Source organism: Petaurus breviceps, unplaced genomic scaffold (genome assembly GCF_028583685.1).
Source record: "Petaurus breviceps papuanus isolate PSGF00001 unplaced genomic scaffold, PetGlider_PUasm1.0 38, whole genome shotgun sequence".
Classification (NCBI taxonomy): domain Eukaryota; kingdom Metazoa; phylum Chordata; class Mammalia; order Diprotodontia; family Petauridae; genus Petaurus; species Petaurus breviceps.
In genome coordinates this window covers 81,532,116-81,549,652 of record NW_027186304.1, presented here as the reverse complement: position 1 = coordinate 81,549,652, position 17,537 = coordinate 81,532,116, and the positions used below count along the sequence as shown (strand labels likewise).

The 17,537-nt window shown below is 35.3% G+C and overlaps 1 protein-coding gene across 14 annotated transcripts in view; it reads left to right on the top strand.

Annotated features, from left to right (window-relative positions):
- Positions 1-17,537, top strand: part of NCOA2 (nuclear receptor coactivator 2) — a 450,248-nt gene that overhangs the window by 393,346 nt on the left and 39,365 nt on the right. For 13 of the 14 annotated variants that reach the window (XM_069100096.1, XM_069100098.1, XM_069100100.1 and 10 more), the window contains 4 exons: positions 6,525-6,735; positions 8,780-8,986; positions 11,664-11,879; positions 13,026-13,155. In XM_069100096.1, coding sequence (XP_068956197.1) covers positions 6,525-6,735; positions 8,780-8,986; positions 11,664-11,879; positions 13,026-13,155 — 764 coding nt within the window. The remainder of the gene's footprint in view (positions 1-6,524; positions 6,736-8,779; positions 8,987-11,663; positions 11,880-13,025; positions 13,156-17,537) is intronic. The other variant, XM_069100105.1, reaches the window with a different exon arrangement.

The window sequence follows — 17,537 nt, the reverse complement described above, 5'->3', positions numbered from 1 at the left end:
CAGATTCTGCTTCCCTTGTTGACCTCTCTTACATGCTATATTCTAACTGTGTCCCATTTTAACTAATATAGGGCAAATCCCTAGTGAGACTATACATAAAGAATGTCTTGTTATTTTGTTGGAGAAAGAGGAGCCATTAAGTTTTGGGGTATGTGGGTGTGCATCCACATGTGATCGAGCACACATATCTTGACACTTACCTTTTCCTGAAGAGGAAGTGTTCTGATGTGTGCTATCATACTAAAAATAGCATTCTTTACTAGGTAGAGTACTTAAACAACATGTGCCTTTACGGGGTTTTGAAACTCACAGGAAACATTTGCTAAATAGCAAAAACTATTTCCAGTAGACTTGTCTATTTACCATTCTATTTATTCGTCTTTTCACAATGAAATATGACTGAACTCCATTAAGTTCATGTGTTTTGCAATTTTAATAAAGGAGGAATTAGAAAAAGGACAAGAATGAATTTCTTCACATAAGTTGGCTATAATCAGAATGTTACTATCCTAAATTTTCAACAAGAAAATAGGAAGAAAGTTCTAGGTATATCATTAAGACAAGTATTGAGTCGGGTAAGACTGTTAAAATTATCTTTGTTGTTCAGAATGCTTTGAAAGGCTGTTTTTCGATTCATCCCATTGGTGTATATGTGCTATCAAAATTGAGAGACTTCTTTACTTTCAAAGTAAATTTACTTCAAAGAACGAGCTGATTTGACACATGACAAATCTTCAGAAACAGAAAAAGAAAATTAAAAGGAATTAAATCCAATTTTAATTTTGTAGAACTTTTATTTTACAAGTAATAGTCTTTATTCATTTTCTTCCTGAAATAGCATGATCATCTAACTTCTCAAAATAATGCAGATAATTTGAGCATTCAAATAGATGCCTAAGCAAATGTTTTAAGCAACTTTTCAAAGCATTTTCAAGCAAAACTAATCCATCTGTGGTGTCATACAGAAATCATGATCTAGCGAAAAATGGGTGAAGACAAACTAAAATCTTTGGGTGCAGATTAAACATTTTTAAAATATTTCTGCCATTTTATGATGGTAAATTCACACATCTTTAATATAATTAACCTGATCTCCCCCACCACTATCAGATATAGAAGGAAGTCATTTGAATGTTTAAATAGTTTGAAAGTAAACAGGACCCAGGAAAAATAATTGTGCTTTCACAGATGAAGCTATTTTGACATGGATTAGCTGCCAATTTAAAATGTTTATACAAAACATCACTGGGGGAAGAAAAACCCCACAGCTATATATTACCTGTAATACTAAATCTCATTTTTAACTTTTCAGGTTGTGAACTTACTGAGTATAATTTCTGTCTGTAAATTATAATCCCTAAAGATGCTATTTATATACTTATTTACCTTCTGAGGTGTACCAGCCAGAATGCCACATGAGTTTTCTTTCATAACACAAAATGTGATTCCATTATTTCTAGAAATATGTAGAGTTGACTTAAAGTTGAACTGGCTTAGTTGACTCAATCTTAAAATAGCAAATGTACCAAATAAACTTTTTAAAAATTTTACTTGATTATAACTGTTCTATTTTAGGAGTATAAATACTTCTATAATTATCCAAAAGAAATGGTTAATTTTATTTATTAAAATTATTTAAAAGGCAGTGGAAGAAAAAAACTGAAACTCATTAAAACTATGCCAACTGTTGATCCATCATTTAGGCTTGTTAAATTTAGGACTAGATTATAGAGGAAGGGTGAATACCATCATTAGTTTTTGAAGTTGGAATAGATAATCTGTCCAGAGTAGTTTTGATCTGATCCTTTTTTTTTTAATGATTTTTGCATATAATGATGTGGGAAGGGGTAGCTCCAGGATTCAATTACTTTATACATTAAAACCATCCTTGAGGATGGGGGAAGAAATGTTTTAAAAAAAATGGAAGAAGGAAGGAAAAAGAAAATATTCATTGAGTACTTATGGTATGCTTTATTTTTTTTTTTGTCATTGAAATGAAAGTGATCATTTAGGGACATTTCTGCTCCTTGATAGTGCAAAACTTTCTCAGGGGGGCAAATTATTACATCTCTCTCCTCAACATAAGCTTGAGCAAGAGCATTTATTAACAATATTATGTGTATAATTTGGAAAAGTATATTAAAACTGTGTACATCTCTAAAAATTGCTTATAAAGGAACTTCTGCATAATCTTTAGTACTAATCTTATAGCATTCAATAGGGATACAATAGAAATTGATAGTGTTCTTGAGAAAATCTCAATTACCAATTAATGGAAGTAAATGGATTCCTTAAATATAATGTAGCAGCTTATATAGGTCTTAAGAGTTTATGCAGAATGTATTCAATAATAAGTCTTATTTAGAAAGCGCTGATAGATTCAGTTCCACAAGAAGTTAGATAATTACTATAATTGTACCTTTCACTTTGCCTACCATCCCTGCCCGTGTTCTTTGTTCTCACCAGCACCTCCAATCCCTTTACCTTTTGATTCTTTCCTAGGCCATGACTCCTGCATTGTCTACACTCTCCTCCATTCCCCATCTTAGCCCCTTAAATTTAACTCTGTACTGTCTGTCCTCTCCTCTCTTGTCCCGACGCCAGTCTTGCCCTGACAAACCTCAGCCTCAGATTACTCTACCTCCACTTGTCCCATCTGCTACCTTCTTTCCTTTTCATGTACTACTGGACAAAGCTGTTGAAAAAAATATATTAAAAATCGTGCTGTTTGGGTCTGCTACAAATTTGTTACTTCATCTCAATTGGGTCTTCAATGCAGCAAGGCAATCTTTTTACAAGTCCCTAATTGACTCATTTTATCTCTCTTTAAGCCTCCCATTAACCCCACCCCCAGCCAAGAACATTGTCTCATGTTTCACTGAAGAAATTGAAATCATTTCACTGAAGAAATTGAAATCAATCAATTCAAAGCTCCCTTTTCTCCCCTCATCATTTTGTATCACTCAGGTGCCTTCTTCCACTATCTCCTGCATCGCCCCTATCTCACATGAAGAGATGACCTTTCTTCTTGGCAAGGCCAACCCCTCTACAGGCATAAGTGAACCCTTTCTGCTCCAGTAGAATGAACAGTCTTATCATTTCTGCTTTGTTACTAATCTTCTGTCTCTCCCTGTCTGCTGGTTGCTTCCCTACTACTTACAAACACACCTGTCCTTAAAAAAATATACCCTAAAGCCATCCATCACTGCTAGCTCTACAGATCCCATATCCCTTCCTTTTTGTGGATCTTCTTTGAGAAGGCTATCTACAGTCGGTGCCTCTGCTTCCTTTTATTTCTCATTCTCTTCTTAACGCCCTGTTATTATTCAGCTCAACTGAATCCTCCCCACCACCCATTATCCGTGTTCTCTATCACAAATCTAAGGATTTGTGCTTTCACCCTTCTTGACCTCTTTTCAGCTTTTGACACTGCTGAACACCTCTTCTCTGATACTCTTGTGACACTGCTGTCTCCTGATTCTCCTCCTGCTTCTCAGTCTCTTTTGCTGGATCTTCATCCAAGTTAGTCCTATCTCTCCAAGTTAGTCCTATCTTCCAGTCTGTCATCTTAAACTTCTCATCCTTCCTGTTGCTGTATAAGCTATCACCATTCTCCCAATCACTCAGGCTCACAACTTAGGTGTCATCCTTGAATCCTCCTCACACTCCTCATCCCTAGGGGTTGCAGTCTATTGCCAAGTCCCATCCTTTATACTTTGACATCTCTTGTAGACTCTCATCCCCACTGCCAACACCCTGGTGCAGGCCCTCATTGCCTCATACCTGGAGTGTTGGCAACGTGTCTCTTCACTCCAGTCTATCCTCCACTCAGTTGTCCAAATGATCTTAAATCATACATCTGTCTATGTCCCTCCTTACTGTTCTTTGTACAGGAACGCCCAACTCCTTTTTGTCATTTGAAACTGAAAGCACAAGTAGAAAATGCCACTCAAATTGAAAAGGAAATGTTCATCTAGTAACCTTGAAGTCAGTGGAATTACTCCGATGACAAAATAGTGTCTTTCTTTTGGTATAAAATATTGAAAAAAACTTTGCAATTGAAAAATATTTTCTTTGGTGAAAATGTTAGGAAAAAATTAATTAAAATATTGGATTAGTATTTTCTCTAACATTTCAACCTTAGAAAATAGTTTTTAAATCACTGCATTTTAAAGTAGAGATATTAAATCAATACAGATTGTAATTTCCCTAGTCATGTCAGAGGATTAGCCAGAGTTAATAAGGGGTAGAAGTAGAACTTTAATTCATCCTATAAACAGGCAATGTGATCAGTCCTCCCTGCCTTCAAAGAGTTTACGTTTTATTGGGAAGGCAACTTGTAAACAGAAAAGTTGAATACGGAGTGATTTGGGAGAAAAGAGCACTATTAATAGGCCTTTTGTTGGCTCTTGACTTAGACCTTGAAGAAATCAGTGGGTTCCCAGGGGCAAAAGTAAGAAAAGAAAATGTTCTAGGCTAGGGGCTATTTTGTGCAAGGGATACAGTCAGACTAGGGGAAAAAAAGTTTTTTAAAGAAATAAAATCTAGCTTATTTAACTATAAATTTCTGGTTTCCCCACTGCCATTATATAGAATTGCTTCTCGGGGAGGCCAGATAGCACAGCGAGTAAGAGCACCGGCTCCAGTGTTGAGAACACCTGGAGATCGAATCCCGGGCTCAGACACTTAGCACCCACCCAGAAACACCTGGCCGTGTAACCTTGAACAAGTTACTTAACCCCAATTGCTTAAAAAAAAAAAAAAGAATTGCTTCTCTAAAATATAATTGCAATATTAAAATCTCCACCCACCTGAAATAAATAGAAGCACTTGAAATTAACAAAATCTTTTACAGATTTTACTTGAAACATTATACTTTCTACTGCTTAAGGCTTAATTACTGAAACAAAAATTTTTAAGTGTTCATCCCTCAAACTTTGACACATGTTTTTCCCCAGATTTGATATGTTCTCTAGGCTTCTGTGTTGAAGCAAGTTTATTGTACATTTTCTCTTATTCCACATAAATAATTTTTATTTAGATTGCTTCAGAAATGTACAAGATATATTTTCATTTAATTTCTATTGATTAAATAAAAAGTACATACAACTTTATATAGGATGGGTTACTAGCAGTTGGGAGCAGGAAAGGCTTCAGGTAGTGAGTAGTACTCGAGCTCAGTTTTAAGGTAGTGAAGTCTAAGAATAGAAGACTGGTATGAAAAGCTGGAAAGACTGGGGATGGAAAGCCATGTTTGACAAACGAAAAGGCAGGTATTCTAGATTGTAGAGTTTGAGAAGTATAGTAATGAACCGTGAGGCTGGAAAGGTATTTGGGGGCCAGGATATAAGGGGCTTTAAAAGCCAAACAAAGGATTGGATGTTTTATCCTGGAATTGACAGCCACTGGAGTTTACTGAGGAGGAGAAGGGACATGATCAGATTTGTACGTAAGGAAAATCACCTGGGTTTGGTGTGTAGGATGGAGTAAAGAGAAAGTTGAGGAAGTCAGATAAATTAGAATGCCGTTACAATAGTCCAGGGAGAGTATGAAAACCTGAATTAAAGTGGTGGTTGTATGAGAATGACAAGACAGTTGTTTAACTAGGAGATTTAGTGCATTATTTATATTGATCAGCTTACTCCTTCTTGGATATGAAAGATGTGGAGGTAGAAATGGCAAGATTTGGCAGCTGATTAGACAAATGTGGTGACAGAGTAAGGAACTGAGGCCCAGACTACAAACCTGCATGATTTGCTGCCTTGTCCAGAATTTATGGCAGAAATGGGAAGATTCTAGGATAAATGACATGTGTTGAATTTAAGATACTTCTGTGAATATCCAGTTTGATTTGACCAACAGGCAGTAGATGATGAGGAACTGGCACTCAAGAAAAAACCTGGAGTTGCAAATATAGATCAGAAGGTTATCAGCATGATAATTAACTTTTGGTATTGACATGTTCATAAAGTGAAAGAGCACAGAGCATGTAGACAAATAGAGCATTTAAGTGCTTGGTATATTCCAGACACTGTGCTAAGTATTGAAGATAGAAATACAAGCAAGACAGTCCTTGACCTAAGGTTTTTAATCGAGGAAGACTGCATATAGAGGGGCAATGGAAAATGAGGGGAACATGGGACTATATATATTAAATGTGGAGCTGGCATAAAGGTCCTGAGCCCTGGGAAGGAAAGATTCTTGGGTTATACCCACAGTTAGGAGGGCATGATATGTTTGGTTGGTGATCCAACAAAGGAGTCTTGAGAAGAAATAGTCAGACAGGTAAGAGCTAAACCAAGAGAGAATAGTATACCAAAACCTATAAAAGAGAAAGTGTTCAGAAGAGGGAGTATTTGATCTTTGGGCACAAATGTTGTTTTGGAATATCCTCTTAATACATTATGTGTATAAATCTGAATCCTTTTTGTGTCTATTCCTTCTGGGTGGGTGTATATTTTATAGTACTATTGTGAGGGTTTTTTGGAGAGGTATTGGATAAATTCTGCTGATTGTCAATATAGCCTGGCAGTGAGCTGGACAACTTGGAGGAGATTTTGGATGATTTGCAGAACAGTCAGTTACCACAGCTTTTCCCAGACACACGGCCAGGTGCCCAGGCTGGATCAGTGGACAAGCAAGCCATCATCAATGACCTCATGCAGCTCACAGCTGAAAACAGCCCTGTTGCACCTGTTGGAGCCCAGAAACCAGCACTTCGGATTTCACAAAGCAGTGAGTTTGGTTAATCTCTGTTCAAGCTGAGAAATGTACATACCATCATTGTCAGAAATAGTTAGGGCAAGAATGCTCTTGGGATCATGAAGACTTAGCTGTCTCAGATTTCCTGTGATCAGACAGCACCATCTACTGTGCTTAGTCATTAAAAACAGCCATTTGAAATTAGTTCTAGTTAAGAGTATGCTTTTCAGCTCTTCAGGGATGAAGGAAGAAAGAATTAAATAAAACACTGAATTTTTTAGTAAAATAATCTAAATTAAATCACTTGTGAGATAATTATTAGATCTCTGAAGTTCACTTTTGTGCTTAATTGACAAAATCTTTTAAAGTTTTATGCATTTATTTTTAATGTTAGAACTGACTGATACTGACTAAAACCATCAGAACTGAAGATGGAGGAATTTGTAATGTTGAGCTGAACAAGTGAAATATTTTCATTAAAAATAAAATTCTTGTCTAAGATATTTAGTTTTTAATGTTTTCCTAAAATAATTAGCTTAGAATTAGAAACCCATCCTTGGATCAGGTTTATATATTATATAACCTTTATATAAAGCTGTACTTACTTTGTATCCACATGAATTTTTTCTCATCTATTTAATCTAAGATCTGAAACATTCTGTTACTATGTAAAACTTTCTTAGTTAACCTTGAGGTGTTGAAGAGCTTAGTTTTATATGACTATTATGAGAATGACATCAAGGGCCAGAATTCATAGATAGGTAATACATAATGTCAGTGTCATGTTGTTTTCTTGTGTTATATAAACTTGAAAACTTTATCCCTACAACTACATATTGACAAGGCACCATGTAATTATACTTCATGGGCGGGGGAATCAAGACACCAGATTTGCAGCTACCAGGTAGGTTATTTGAAAGTTTCACTTATTAAAACCATCACTCAAGTGAGACCTGATTATTTCTGAAAAAAAAAAATTTATGGTTCCTATTACCTTCTGTAGATCTGGGGAACCAGGGCATCTTTTTTTCTTTTTGACTGGAGGGTTATAAGAATTTCCAAGTGAAAAAATCTAGAGGAGTGCCCAAAAAAATGAACATTAAGGATAATTTTTTCAAGCATTTTGCAGTTGTTTAATAAAAAGGGAAGTAAAGGCCTGTAAGGGAACATAATTCTGGGAACTTCTGGCCTCTTTTGTACACATAAGAAGTACTATACAGGTATTAGAGTAGTAATTAACTAATGAACAAAAGGAAGAAATGAATCATTCTCATTCTTTCACAAATAGTGAAACCATGCTTAAACATTAATAATTTCTTTTCCCAGTGCTAATCATTGTAAAAAATATATTGTACCAATGGTTGTTAATAATTTAAACCTTTGTTATCATGATATTCCTACATATTATGAAGTAGTTTGGTTAATTTTGTGAATTCTGGTAGCCAAGCTGTCACATTTACATGCCACCCTGAATTACCAGGCATTGCTGTCCATACTGAGCCAATAAATCTCAGCAGATCACTGCCAAGCTCCGTGAGAAAATGCAGTATGTAATAAACACCTAACAAATGCTTGATAGTTAACTAGACAAATACTCTTGGATTAAACCTTGAAATTAATTAATACTATGACTGAATTAAATGGCATTTCATCTCAGTATTTCCTTTATTAAGCCAATTAAACTCTAAATCCTTTATATGTTTTCAACCTAGTTATGTTACAGGGGTATGAGAGAGAGAGATAAGATACAAGTAATCAAGTAATTTTGGAACTCCACTCTGTAATCATTATACTTAATAATGAGAAAGGCACTAAACATTATTTCATCATAGAGATTTAACATTTAGAGAAAATAATGGTAAGTAAAGCTTCTCTGTCATCAAATGTACATACTTATGTCACTTTCTGGAAATTAGGGAAGTAAGATTATCATAGTTAAGCTCTACAATTTGGCACTGTGTATATGTTTTTAGTCTGTTATCTGTTTTGCTGCGGTAGGCTTTGTCTAATCCATTCTTGTGACTGTCATTTTTCATTATCTTATTTTAACTTCAATTTTATTTGTTTTTCTCCTTAGCTTTTAATAACCCACGACCAGGACAACTGGGCAGGTTATTGCCAAACCAGAATTTACCACTTGACATCACATTGCAAAGCCCAACAAGTGCTGGACCTTTCCCACCAATAAGAAACAGTAGTCCATATTCAGTGATACCTCAGCCAGGAATGATGGGTAATCAAGGAATGATAGGAAACCAAGGAAATTTAGGGAACAGTAGTACAGGTAAGGGCTTAAATGCACTATTTTTTCACTGAATTACTTAACTTACTGGCATTATATTCTACCTTAAATGCATTTTTTTTATATTTAAATGAATTCTTCATGGTAGAGATAAAATTTTTAACAGTAACATATTCAAACAACCAGAAAAATCTCTAGAATTTCCAAGAATGATGGTTGAAAGGCAAAAAATAAACTATCAACTGATTATTTTTGCTGTATTTGACATTTTAATGGAATTTCTAATCAGTACTATAATTTTTAATCCCATAACCTGAATATAATTGGTTCCTATCCATTACAGGTAAAATTCTAGATGGTTATCTTCAAATAGTAGTTCTGGGAACCTTTGTGAAACTAATAGATGATCGTTTGTTCCCAGTGAATATCTGTAACATCTCTAAACCCTCCCAGTAATTGGTAGTAACATATGTGTAAGGAGTTATAAAACAGAAGTTAAAAACTAAACTAACTTTGCATTTTATATGTCGTGCAGCCCAACCAGGACACTGAAAATGTCAAATCCAAGTCAACCATTATATTTTAAAAGTGTATAAAAGTATAACCTTTATTGCTGACTTAATTTTCTTCGTTATCAAAGGTATTAAGATTTCAGTCATCCAGTTTGGACTTGGATGTAATAGAACATAAAATATCTGTACCATTACCCTAATCTCCTTGATTATGTCTAGGACTAAAAACAACAAGGACTGTTCTTTTAGCTGTTGCTATGCTGTTCCAATATTTACTTATTTGTAACAATGCTCCATCGCCCTTAAACTTTTCATTTTGGTGAGGAATGATCGACAATATAGAGTTGCTTTCCTCTGTTGTTTAAAAAATGAAGGGTGACAGACAGATCCTTGGTTTCTGCAGACAAGATATTTGAGATTCTCATATAGGAAAAAGGAACTTGAACAATGATTATCTTACGGGATATCCTGGGTGTTAGGATGTCCATCGTAATCCTTGCAGAAGAGGAAAGTCTTAAGCAAAAGCTTTTGAAAGGTTGATTGAGAAAGCAAGATTCAAGAGAACTGGGCTCTTAACCTTTACCCTTTCACTATTAATGTGATAACAGACAAGTCATTTCCCTTCACAGTGCTTTGGTTTCTTCATCTTCAAAATTATTGATTTGGATAGTATCTAAGCTCTGAAATTTTATGAATTGCACAAGCAATACTATACATAGAATTGAATTGAAAACCCTAGAATGTCTTATTACTATTCATTTAATATGAATTTGATTAAACACTTACTTTAAAAGAAAATAAGTATTCTCATTAAAGGACAATTGAGATGTACCTTAATAGGTTATATTTTCATAGTGTGGGAAAACTATATAGCATTATTAGCAATAGTAGCATTTGATTGCAAATGTATTCCAGGAAAAAGATGATACTAAATTAATCATTCCCCTCTGCCACCTCTCTGATGGAAAAGAGTAAAGCACCAAGATTTATCTCCTTTGAAAATAACAGTTTTAGTGAATCCTGACTCATCTAGTATCCTAATTGGTAATCTGTGTTTAAATATGGGTAATCTTTATGAACCATGATGGAAAAATGGAGAATACTAATAGTTTCATACAGCTGAAAAACAGTTTACAGCTATGTCCCAATTAGTGTAATGCACTGATATTATGATGAGTTTTTTTTATCTGATCATAGCCCCAATTACATTTTTAATCTAATGATAGCATTGAAATAGGTAAATACAAATTAATAGCTCCATTTTACATGTTAAAAAAAAAAAATCAGCCAGAGTATTTTTGGTTTGTTCTTTTTCCTTAAGATTTACCACACTTTCTAGTGAATTGTTATGGCCTGCATATATGTATACAACAAAACCAATTTGTTTTGGGTTATTTCCTCCTTCTTTTAAAATATCTGATACTTGGCAAGTGCCAGAAACCAAAATGCCAGACCAGATGGGTCACGAACTTTGATACCATTTGACAAATCTTGTATTCTTTTATATATAGTAAAAATAATTCCTAATGTCTTAGTTACAAAGGGATAATTTCTCTAAATATAATATGATGCCATATTACATCTAGAGATGTTCAAGCAGGTGTAAATAGGTAGCTCAGAATTGTAACAATAGCAGGACTTCCCCTGGCTTTAACTGTAATGAACTGTAGTAAATATCGGAAAGTTCCTGTGAGTAATTTCCCCATAATTTATACAGGCTGGCTAGGCAGAGTGTGGAGTTAATAGGTTGTGTTTTGAAAAAGAAGCTAGTATTTCAATGTTTAACCTAGGTCTTGTAGAGTATTCTTTGAGTTTTCACTTTATAAGAAAATATCCATTATTAATTAGCACCTAATTTCTTAGTTTTATCCTAACCCTTTTTGGAGAGTGAAGCATTGACATTTTGTGCCAGTAAATATGATTCACTTCCTGAGGAAGGAAGTCAGGGTTATCCACCGCCCCCAGCACCTGTTGTGGGGCACACATGGGAGTCGTTCTCATAGCTTCTCCAAATGACAGCCGCCAGCAGCAGCAGCAGCTCTCTATCACACAAAATTTATAATGATCACAAGTCATAACTGAACAACGAAGGATACAAGTCACTCATTCGAGAAGATTGGTCTAATTCTGTAAACTAGTAGTTTCCTTGTGAAGAGTAAGATGTTAGTAAGGTATATATTTCTCTACTTTCTTTGGCTTTACCACAGGAATGATTGGTGGAAATGCTTCCCGACCTGCAATCCCATCAGGAGAATGGGGATCCCCGGGCTCCGCAGTGAGGGTCACCTGTCCCGCCACAACCAGTGCCATGAATAGGCCGATCCAAGGAGGTATGATTCGTAACCCAACTGCCAGCATTCCTATGAGACCTAGCAGCCAGCCTGGCCAAAGACAGATGCTTCAGTCTCAGGTCATGAATATGGGTAAGCTAGCTTCTGACACTCTCAGTCTTCTGTGACCTCTTGAAGGGAGTGACATTTCTCTCAGTACGTTCAAGACTTGCCCATAGCTGCAATTAGGTACTCTTCCCCTTGATAAACTAGTGTGAGTAGCAATTAACAGAAATGAGTGTAAGATTTTACTTTAACTATGCTAACTAAGTCTAAGTTATTAATAGGATAATTTACTTTAGATAAATATATCAAATGATGATTATATAAATAAATTAATACTCCTTGATGATAGCGCTCTAAAGGCACCAAAAAGAAAATATGAGCACTATAGTTGAATTTGGCCAGGTGTTAAATAAATTAATAATAGGATAATGTGTGCTAGTCAGACTTAAGGTTTCAGGCTTTTTTAATTGTGTATTTATTATATATTATTCAGTATCTCATCCACTATAGCATGGTACAGATCCACTTATATGTTCATGTATTTTTCATATACTGTGCTATTAGATATTTCAAGATTGATAAGAACCTAACAATAAGAGAGAGAGACTGACTTGAGGCTCATTTGACAAGAGAACCCAAAATTCTTCAGAACTCATTTTCATTTGCTCTAGAATTAGAAGGGATTTGGGAGATTATTTAGTTCAATCCTAGGAAGCTAGGGCCATGAAAATTTGAGTGATTTGAACTGAAGTTGCCATACATGTAGTAAATAGCAGAAATGGAATTTGAACCCAGATTCTTTATCTCAGAACCCCCTTGATTTTTCCATTATAACAGCAACTTCTCTGTAGTTTTAAACCTTAGGCTAGGACTTCTAAAAAGTTATAAAAGGAATGATTCAAGTCTTTGGCCTAGCCATGCTTATTGCCATCCCCTAATAATAGGTCATAATGGAAAATAAAATGGTTAGTAAGTGGACAGGAAGAGGAAGGAGGAAGAAAATCAGAGATTCTCAACAATCTGTGACTTGAATAATCTCCTCTGTGCGTATGTGTGTGTGTGTGTGTGTGTGTGTATACACACACATATTTTTTTTTACCAGAGGAAATGCCTTACTATCTTGTTTCCCTCCAAAGAATTTCTCTTTTTCACCCTCACACCCCCAGTCTTTTCCATTTTTTCTTGGCCAAGAAGTTCACTTGCATACAATGACCCTTCTTTTTCTTTGTTTAGGGCCATCCGAATTAGAGATGAATATGGGAGGACCCCAGTATAGCCAACAACAAGCTCCCCCAAACCAGACTGCCCCGTGGCCTGAGAGCATCTTGCCTATAGAACAGGCATCTTTTGCCGGTCAGAACAGGTAACCTTCGTTTTGTGGTGCGTTGTATTTGTAACACACCCTTTTTTATTTTGGGGGCAGTTTCTCTGTGGGGAAAAAAAGATAGACTTGAAGATGCATAAGTAAAACCAATTTTCTTTGATTCATTCCACACATATTTATTCTCTACATATTTGATACAGGGCTGGGAATACAAAGTTAAATGAGACACCCTGCAGAGAACTTTCAGACTAGTTGGAGATGAGGCATATAAATGGTAGTATAGTAATTGCAGAAAGATTGGTGCAAAAAAATTGCTACAGCCGTTCATAGGAGAGAAAAATCTTTTCTCTCAGGAATAACGAGAAAAGATTTGTGGGAGAATTTGAGAGCTCCGTGAAAGTATATATAGGATTCAATCAGAAGTCCATCTAATTCTTAAGTATCTTGTAAGTATTACTAAGACATCCAATTCTTAAGTATCTTGATTTCTGTGATTTAAAATTACATAGAGGGCTGGCTAGGTGGTGCAGTGAATAGAGCACTGGCCCTGGAGTTAGGAAGACCTGAGTTCAAATGCGGCCTCAGACACTTAACACAAAAACTAGCTCTGTGACCTTGGGCAAGTCACTTAACCCCAATTGCCCTTCAAAAAGCAAAAATAAAATAAAATTACATCAAAAAAATGAATGAAATAATTTGTGAAGGTCTGTCTGAATGAATGTTGCCAGGAACAAGTCCAAGTTTGTATTCTTAAAAACCAAAAATTAATTTTATAGATTAATATTAATAAGATTTGAAATGAGTACTGCTTAGATACAGGTACAACAGAAAAGTTCCTCAGGATGGTGAAGCCTAAGTTAAGTAAGAGTCTTTGATGTTGTACCATTAATGGAAAGGTTTTATTTCTTAGCATTATGTAGCCCCTTTGTTTTAAAAATCAAGAGAGTATTATAAGGAGAGAGAGGGGAAGAGGATAGAGGGAAATACAGCTAGCAGTAGTTACTTTGAAAAAAAAATTGAAGCAAGTTTCTCTGATAAAAGCCTCATTTCTCAAACATGAAGGACCGAGTCAAATTTATAAAAATAAGAGCCATTCTCTAGTTGATAAATAATCAAAATTATGATCAGTTTTCAGGTGAAGTAGTCAAAGCTATCTATAACCATATGAAAAAATACTCTTGGGGCGGCTAGGTGGCGAAGTGAGTAGAGCGCCAGCCCTGGAGTCAGGAGGATCTGAGTTCGGATCTGGCCTCAGATACTTAACACACACACACACACACACACACACACACACACACACACACACACACACACACACACACACACACACCCCTAGCCGTGTGAACTTGGGCAAGTTACTTAACCCCAGTTGCCCTCCAAAACTCCAAAAAGCAAAAAATAAATAAAAAATACTCTCACTGTTGATTTAAGAAATGCAAATTAAAACAATCCTGAGGTACTACCTCATACATGTTAGATTGGCTAATAGGACAGAAAAAGTAAATGACAGATGTTGGAGGGGAAGAGGAGAAAATGAGACACCAATGCACTGTTGGTGGAGTTGTGAACTGATGCCACTATTCTGTAGAGCAATTTAGAACTATGCTCAAAATGTTATAAAACATGCATACCCTTTGACTTAGCAATACCACTACTAAGCCTGCTAGGTCTGTATCCCAAAAGAGATTTAAAAAAAAAAAAAAAGGAAAGGGACCTATATGTACAAAATATTTATAGCAGCTCATTTCTGGGGGCAAAGAATTAGGAATTGAGGGGTATGTCCAATTGGGGAATGAATGAACAAGTTATGGTATGTGATTATGATGGAATACTATTATACTATAAGAAATTATAAGCAGGATGCTATCAGGAAACCTAGAAAGACTTGCATGAGCTGATGGAAAGTGAAATGTACTGTGTACAAAGTAGCAGCATTATTATAAGATGATCAGCTGTGAATGACTTGGCTATTCTCAACAATACAACAATCCAAGACAACTTTGAAGGATTTAGGATGAAAATACTATCCATACCCAGACACCCAACTGATGGTGTCTGAATACAGACTGAGGTATGCTTTTTTTTCCTTTATTTTTCTAGAGGCTTTTTGGTCTGTTTTCTTTCACAACATGAAATGGGTATGTTTTACATGACTACACACGTATAACCTATATTAAACTGCTTGCTTTCTCAATGGTGGTAGGGTGGAGAAGGAGGAAGAGACTTTGGAACACAATGTTTTAAAAATGTTGATTGTTTTCTACATGTAAATGTGAAAATTTTTTAAATAAATATTAGAAAATTTTTTAGAGAGTATTTAAGAGTATTATGATGCTTTAGTGGGGAAGCAATTTTTCTGCTATACTTCATATTGATCAGGTTCTGAATGTAATGCATTGTTTATATCTGCTTCCTGATGGACTGTGGAAAAATTGCAGAACATTCAAAGAAAAGTAACAGAAATTAGTAAAGGCTATGACATGGAAAAAAGTTTAAAAGAATTGGATTTAGTCTTTAGGAAGGATGTGGGATCAGTTCTATTCAGCCAAAATTTAAGTGTACCAAAGTTTGACACCTTATTTTCCAGTATATGACAGTTGTAAGAAGGGAGCATACTGAATTTTTTTCTTCCTCTCTTACTACAGAGAAAAAAAAAACAACTACTAGTGAATATGTGCTTGTATAGCACCAAGAATACCCATAAAGAAAATCTTCTAATGTGTGGGGGTTTTTTTTGAGAGGGGCTAAGTGACTTGCCCAAGGTCACACGGCTAGTACGTGTGTTAAGTGCCTAAGGCTGGATTTTAACTCAGGTCCTCTTGACTCCAGGGCCAGTGCTCTATTCACTGAGCCACCTAGCCGCCCCCGTAATGTGTGTTTTAATACTGGAATAGTTACTAAGTGATAGGACAAAATGCTATCCAATTCATAAACCACTATAGTAGGGTTTTGCCTTGACAAGGTTAGACTAGATGATCTTTTGAGAGCATTCTGAGTCTTTAATTATAATTCAGTGGTATTGAATATATCACCCATTTGCAAAATGATTTCACTTTGATTCTTTTAAACACACCCACTGCCATGTGAACATGCAAAATGCAAATGCAACATGATAGTTAAATCAAGTATGTGACTAGTTTTCACTAGTATGTTGTAGTTTTCACAAGAAGAAAGGAAATACTAGTCATTAAAGAAAAAGAGCCCTTAAAATTAAGGTTTGTATTTTGACCTTAACAAATTAGAGTTCTCTTGAACCTGGAATTATGTGTTATAGCTATAAAGCCTCCCTGTACTTATCTTCACATTTTACCTATGTTCCAGCTTTTCCCATTCTTACGCGTTTCAAGTATTAAAAAAAATTCCTTGTGTAGAAGTAGAAACAATATCATAGGAATCTACACAGTGGAAAAAGAAGTTCAAAATTCTCTGTTCTTTGTTGACATAGGAGTAAATCAAATGGTATTTATTTCATAGTTCAAGGATGATGGCTAATAAAGGTCCCATTTATGCCAGCCATCTGTGACATCAGTGAAGCCTAATTTTTCTTTCCCCCCGCCCTTAATTTTCTTCAGACTTGTAATCATTCTAAAAGGATTCTGCCAAACTGTTAGGAAGTAGTTTTTTCATCAAATAACTTGCTATTCTTCTCAAGCACAGTTTTCTTCCATGTATCTTTTCGAAGTTTTATAGCACATTTTGGCACTATAACTTAAATTGTGAATGATCACAAAAAAAGCCAGTCAGAATTAAGGAGTATCTTAGAAATCATCTATTTCAACCCCCTTATCTTACAAACAAGGAGAACTGACCTGCACTTGTTACCTGACTTGCTTATTTGTCACACAGCTAGTAACTAAAATTTCAGTTTCTGGTGCGAGCTAACTTCCATTCTTTTAATACAAACTAAACTCAAAATGCCTTCAAAGACATATATTCTAAACATTTTCCCCCCATGTAGTATATACATGGTAACTGCATTTCTCGTGCTTATTTGTTCCAACATTTTACCTAAATGTGTGTTTTGTGGGAAATCCATAGAAGCGATGATACAACAGAACTGGAGCCACAGAGGACCTCAGAAGTTGGTCTGGATTGGAAAGTATATCAGACATTGTTAAAATTTTGGGGCTGAAGTCCCCATTTTACAGTGTTTTTTGTTTGTTTTTGAAAGTGTTTTATAAACACTAATGTATAAATCATCCATTAGCATTCTTTTTGTTGTTGTTTCTTATCAAGGACCTTTTTTAAAAAAAATCTTTTTAGTTTTCAATATTTACTTTTACAAGATTTTGAGTTCTGAATTTCCCCTCCTCTACTTCCCCCTACCCAAGGTGGTATACAATCTGTTATAGGCTATACAGTGTGATCATATTAAACATATTTCCACATTAGTTATATTGTGAAAGAAGAATCAGAATGAA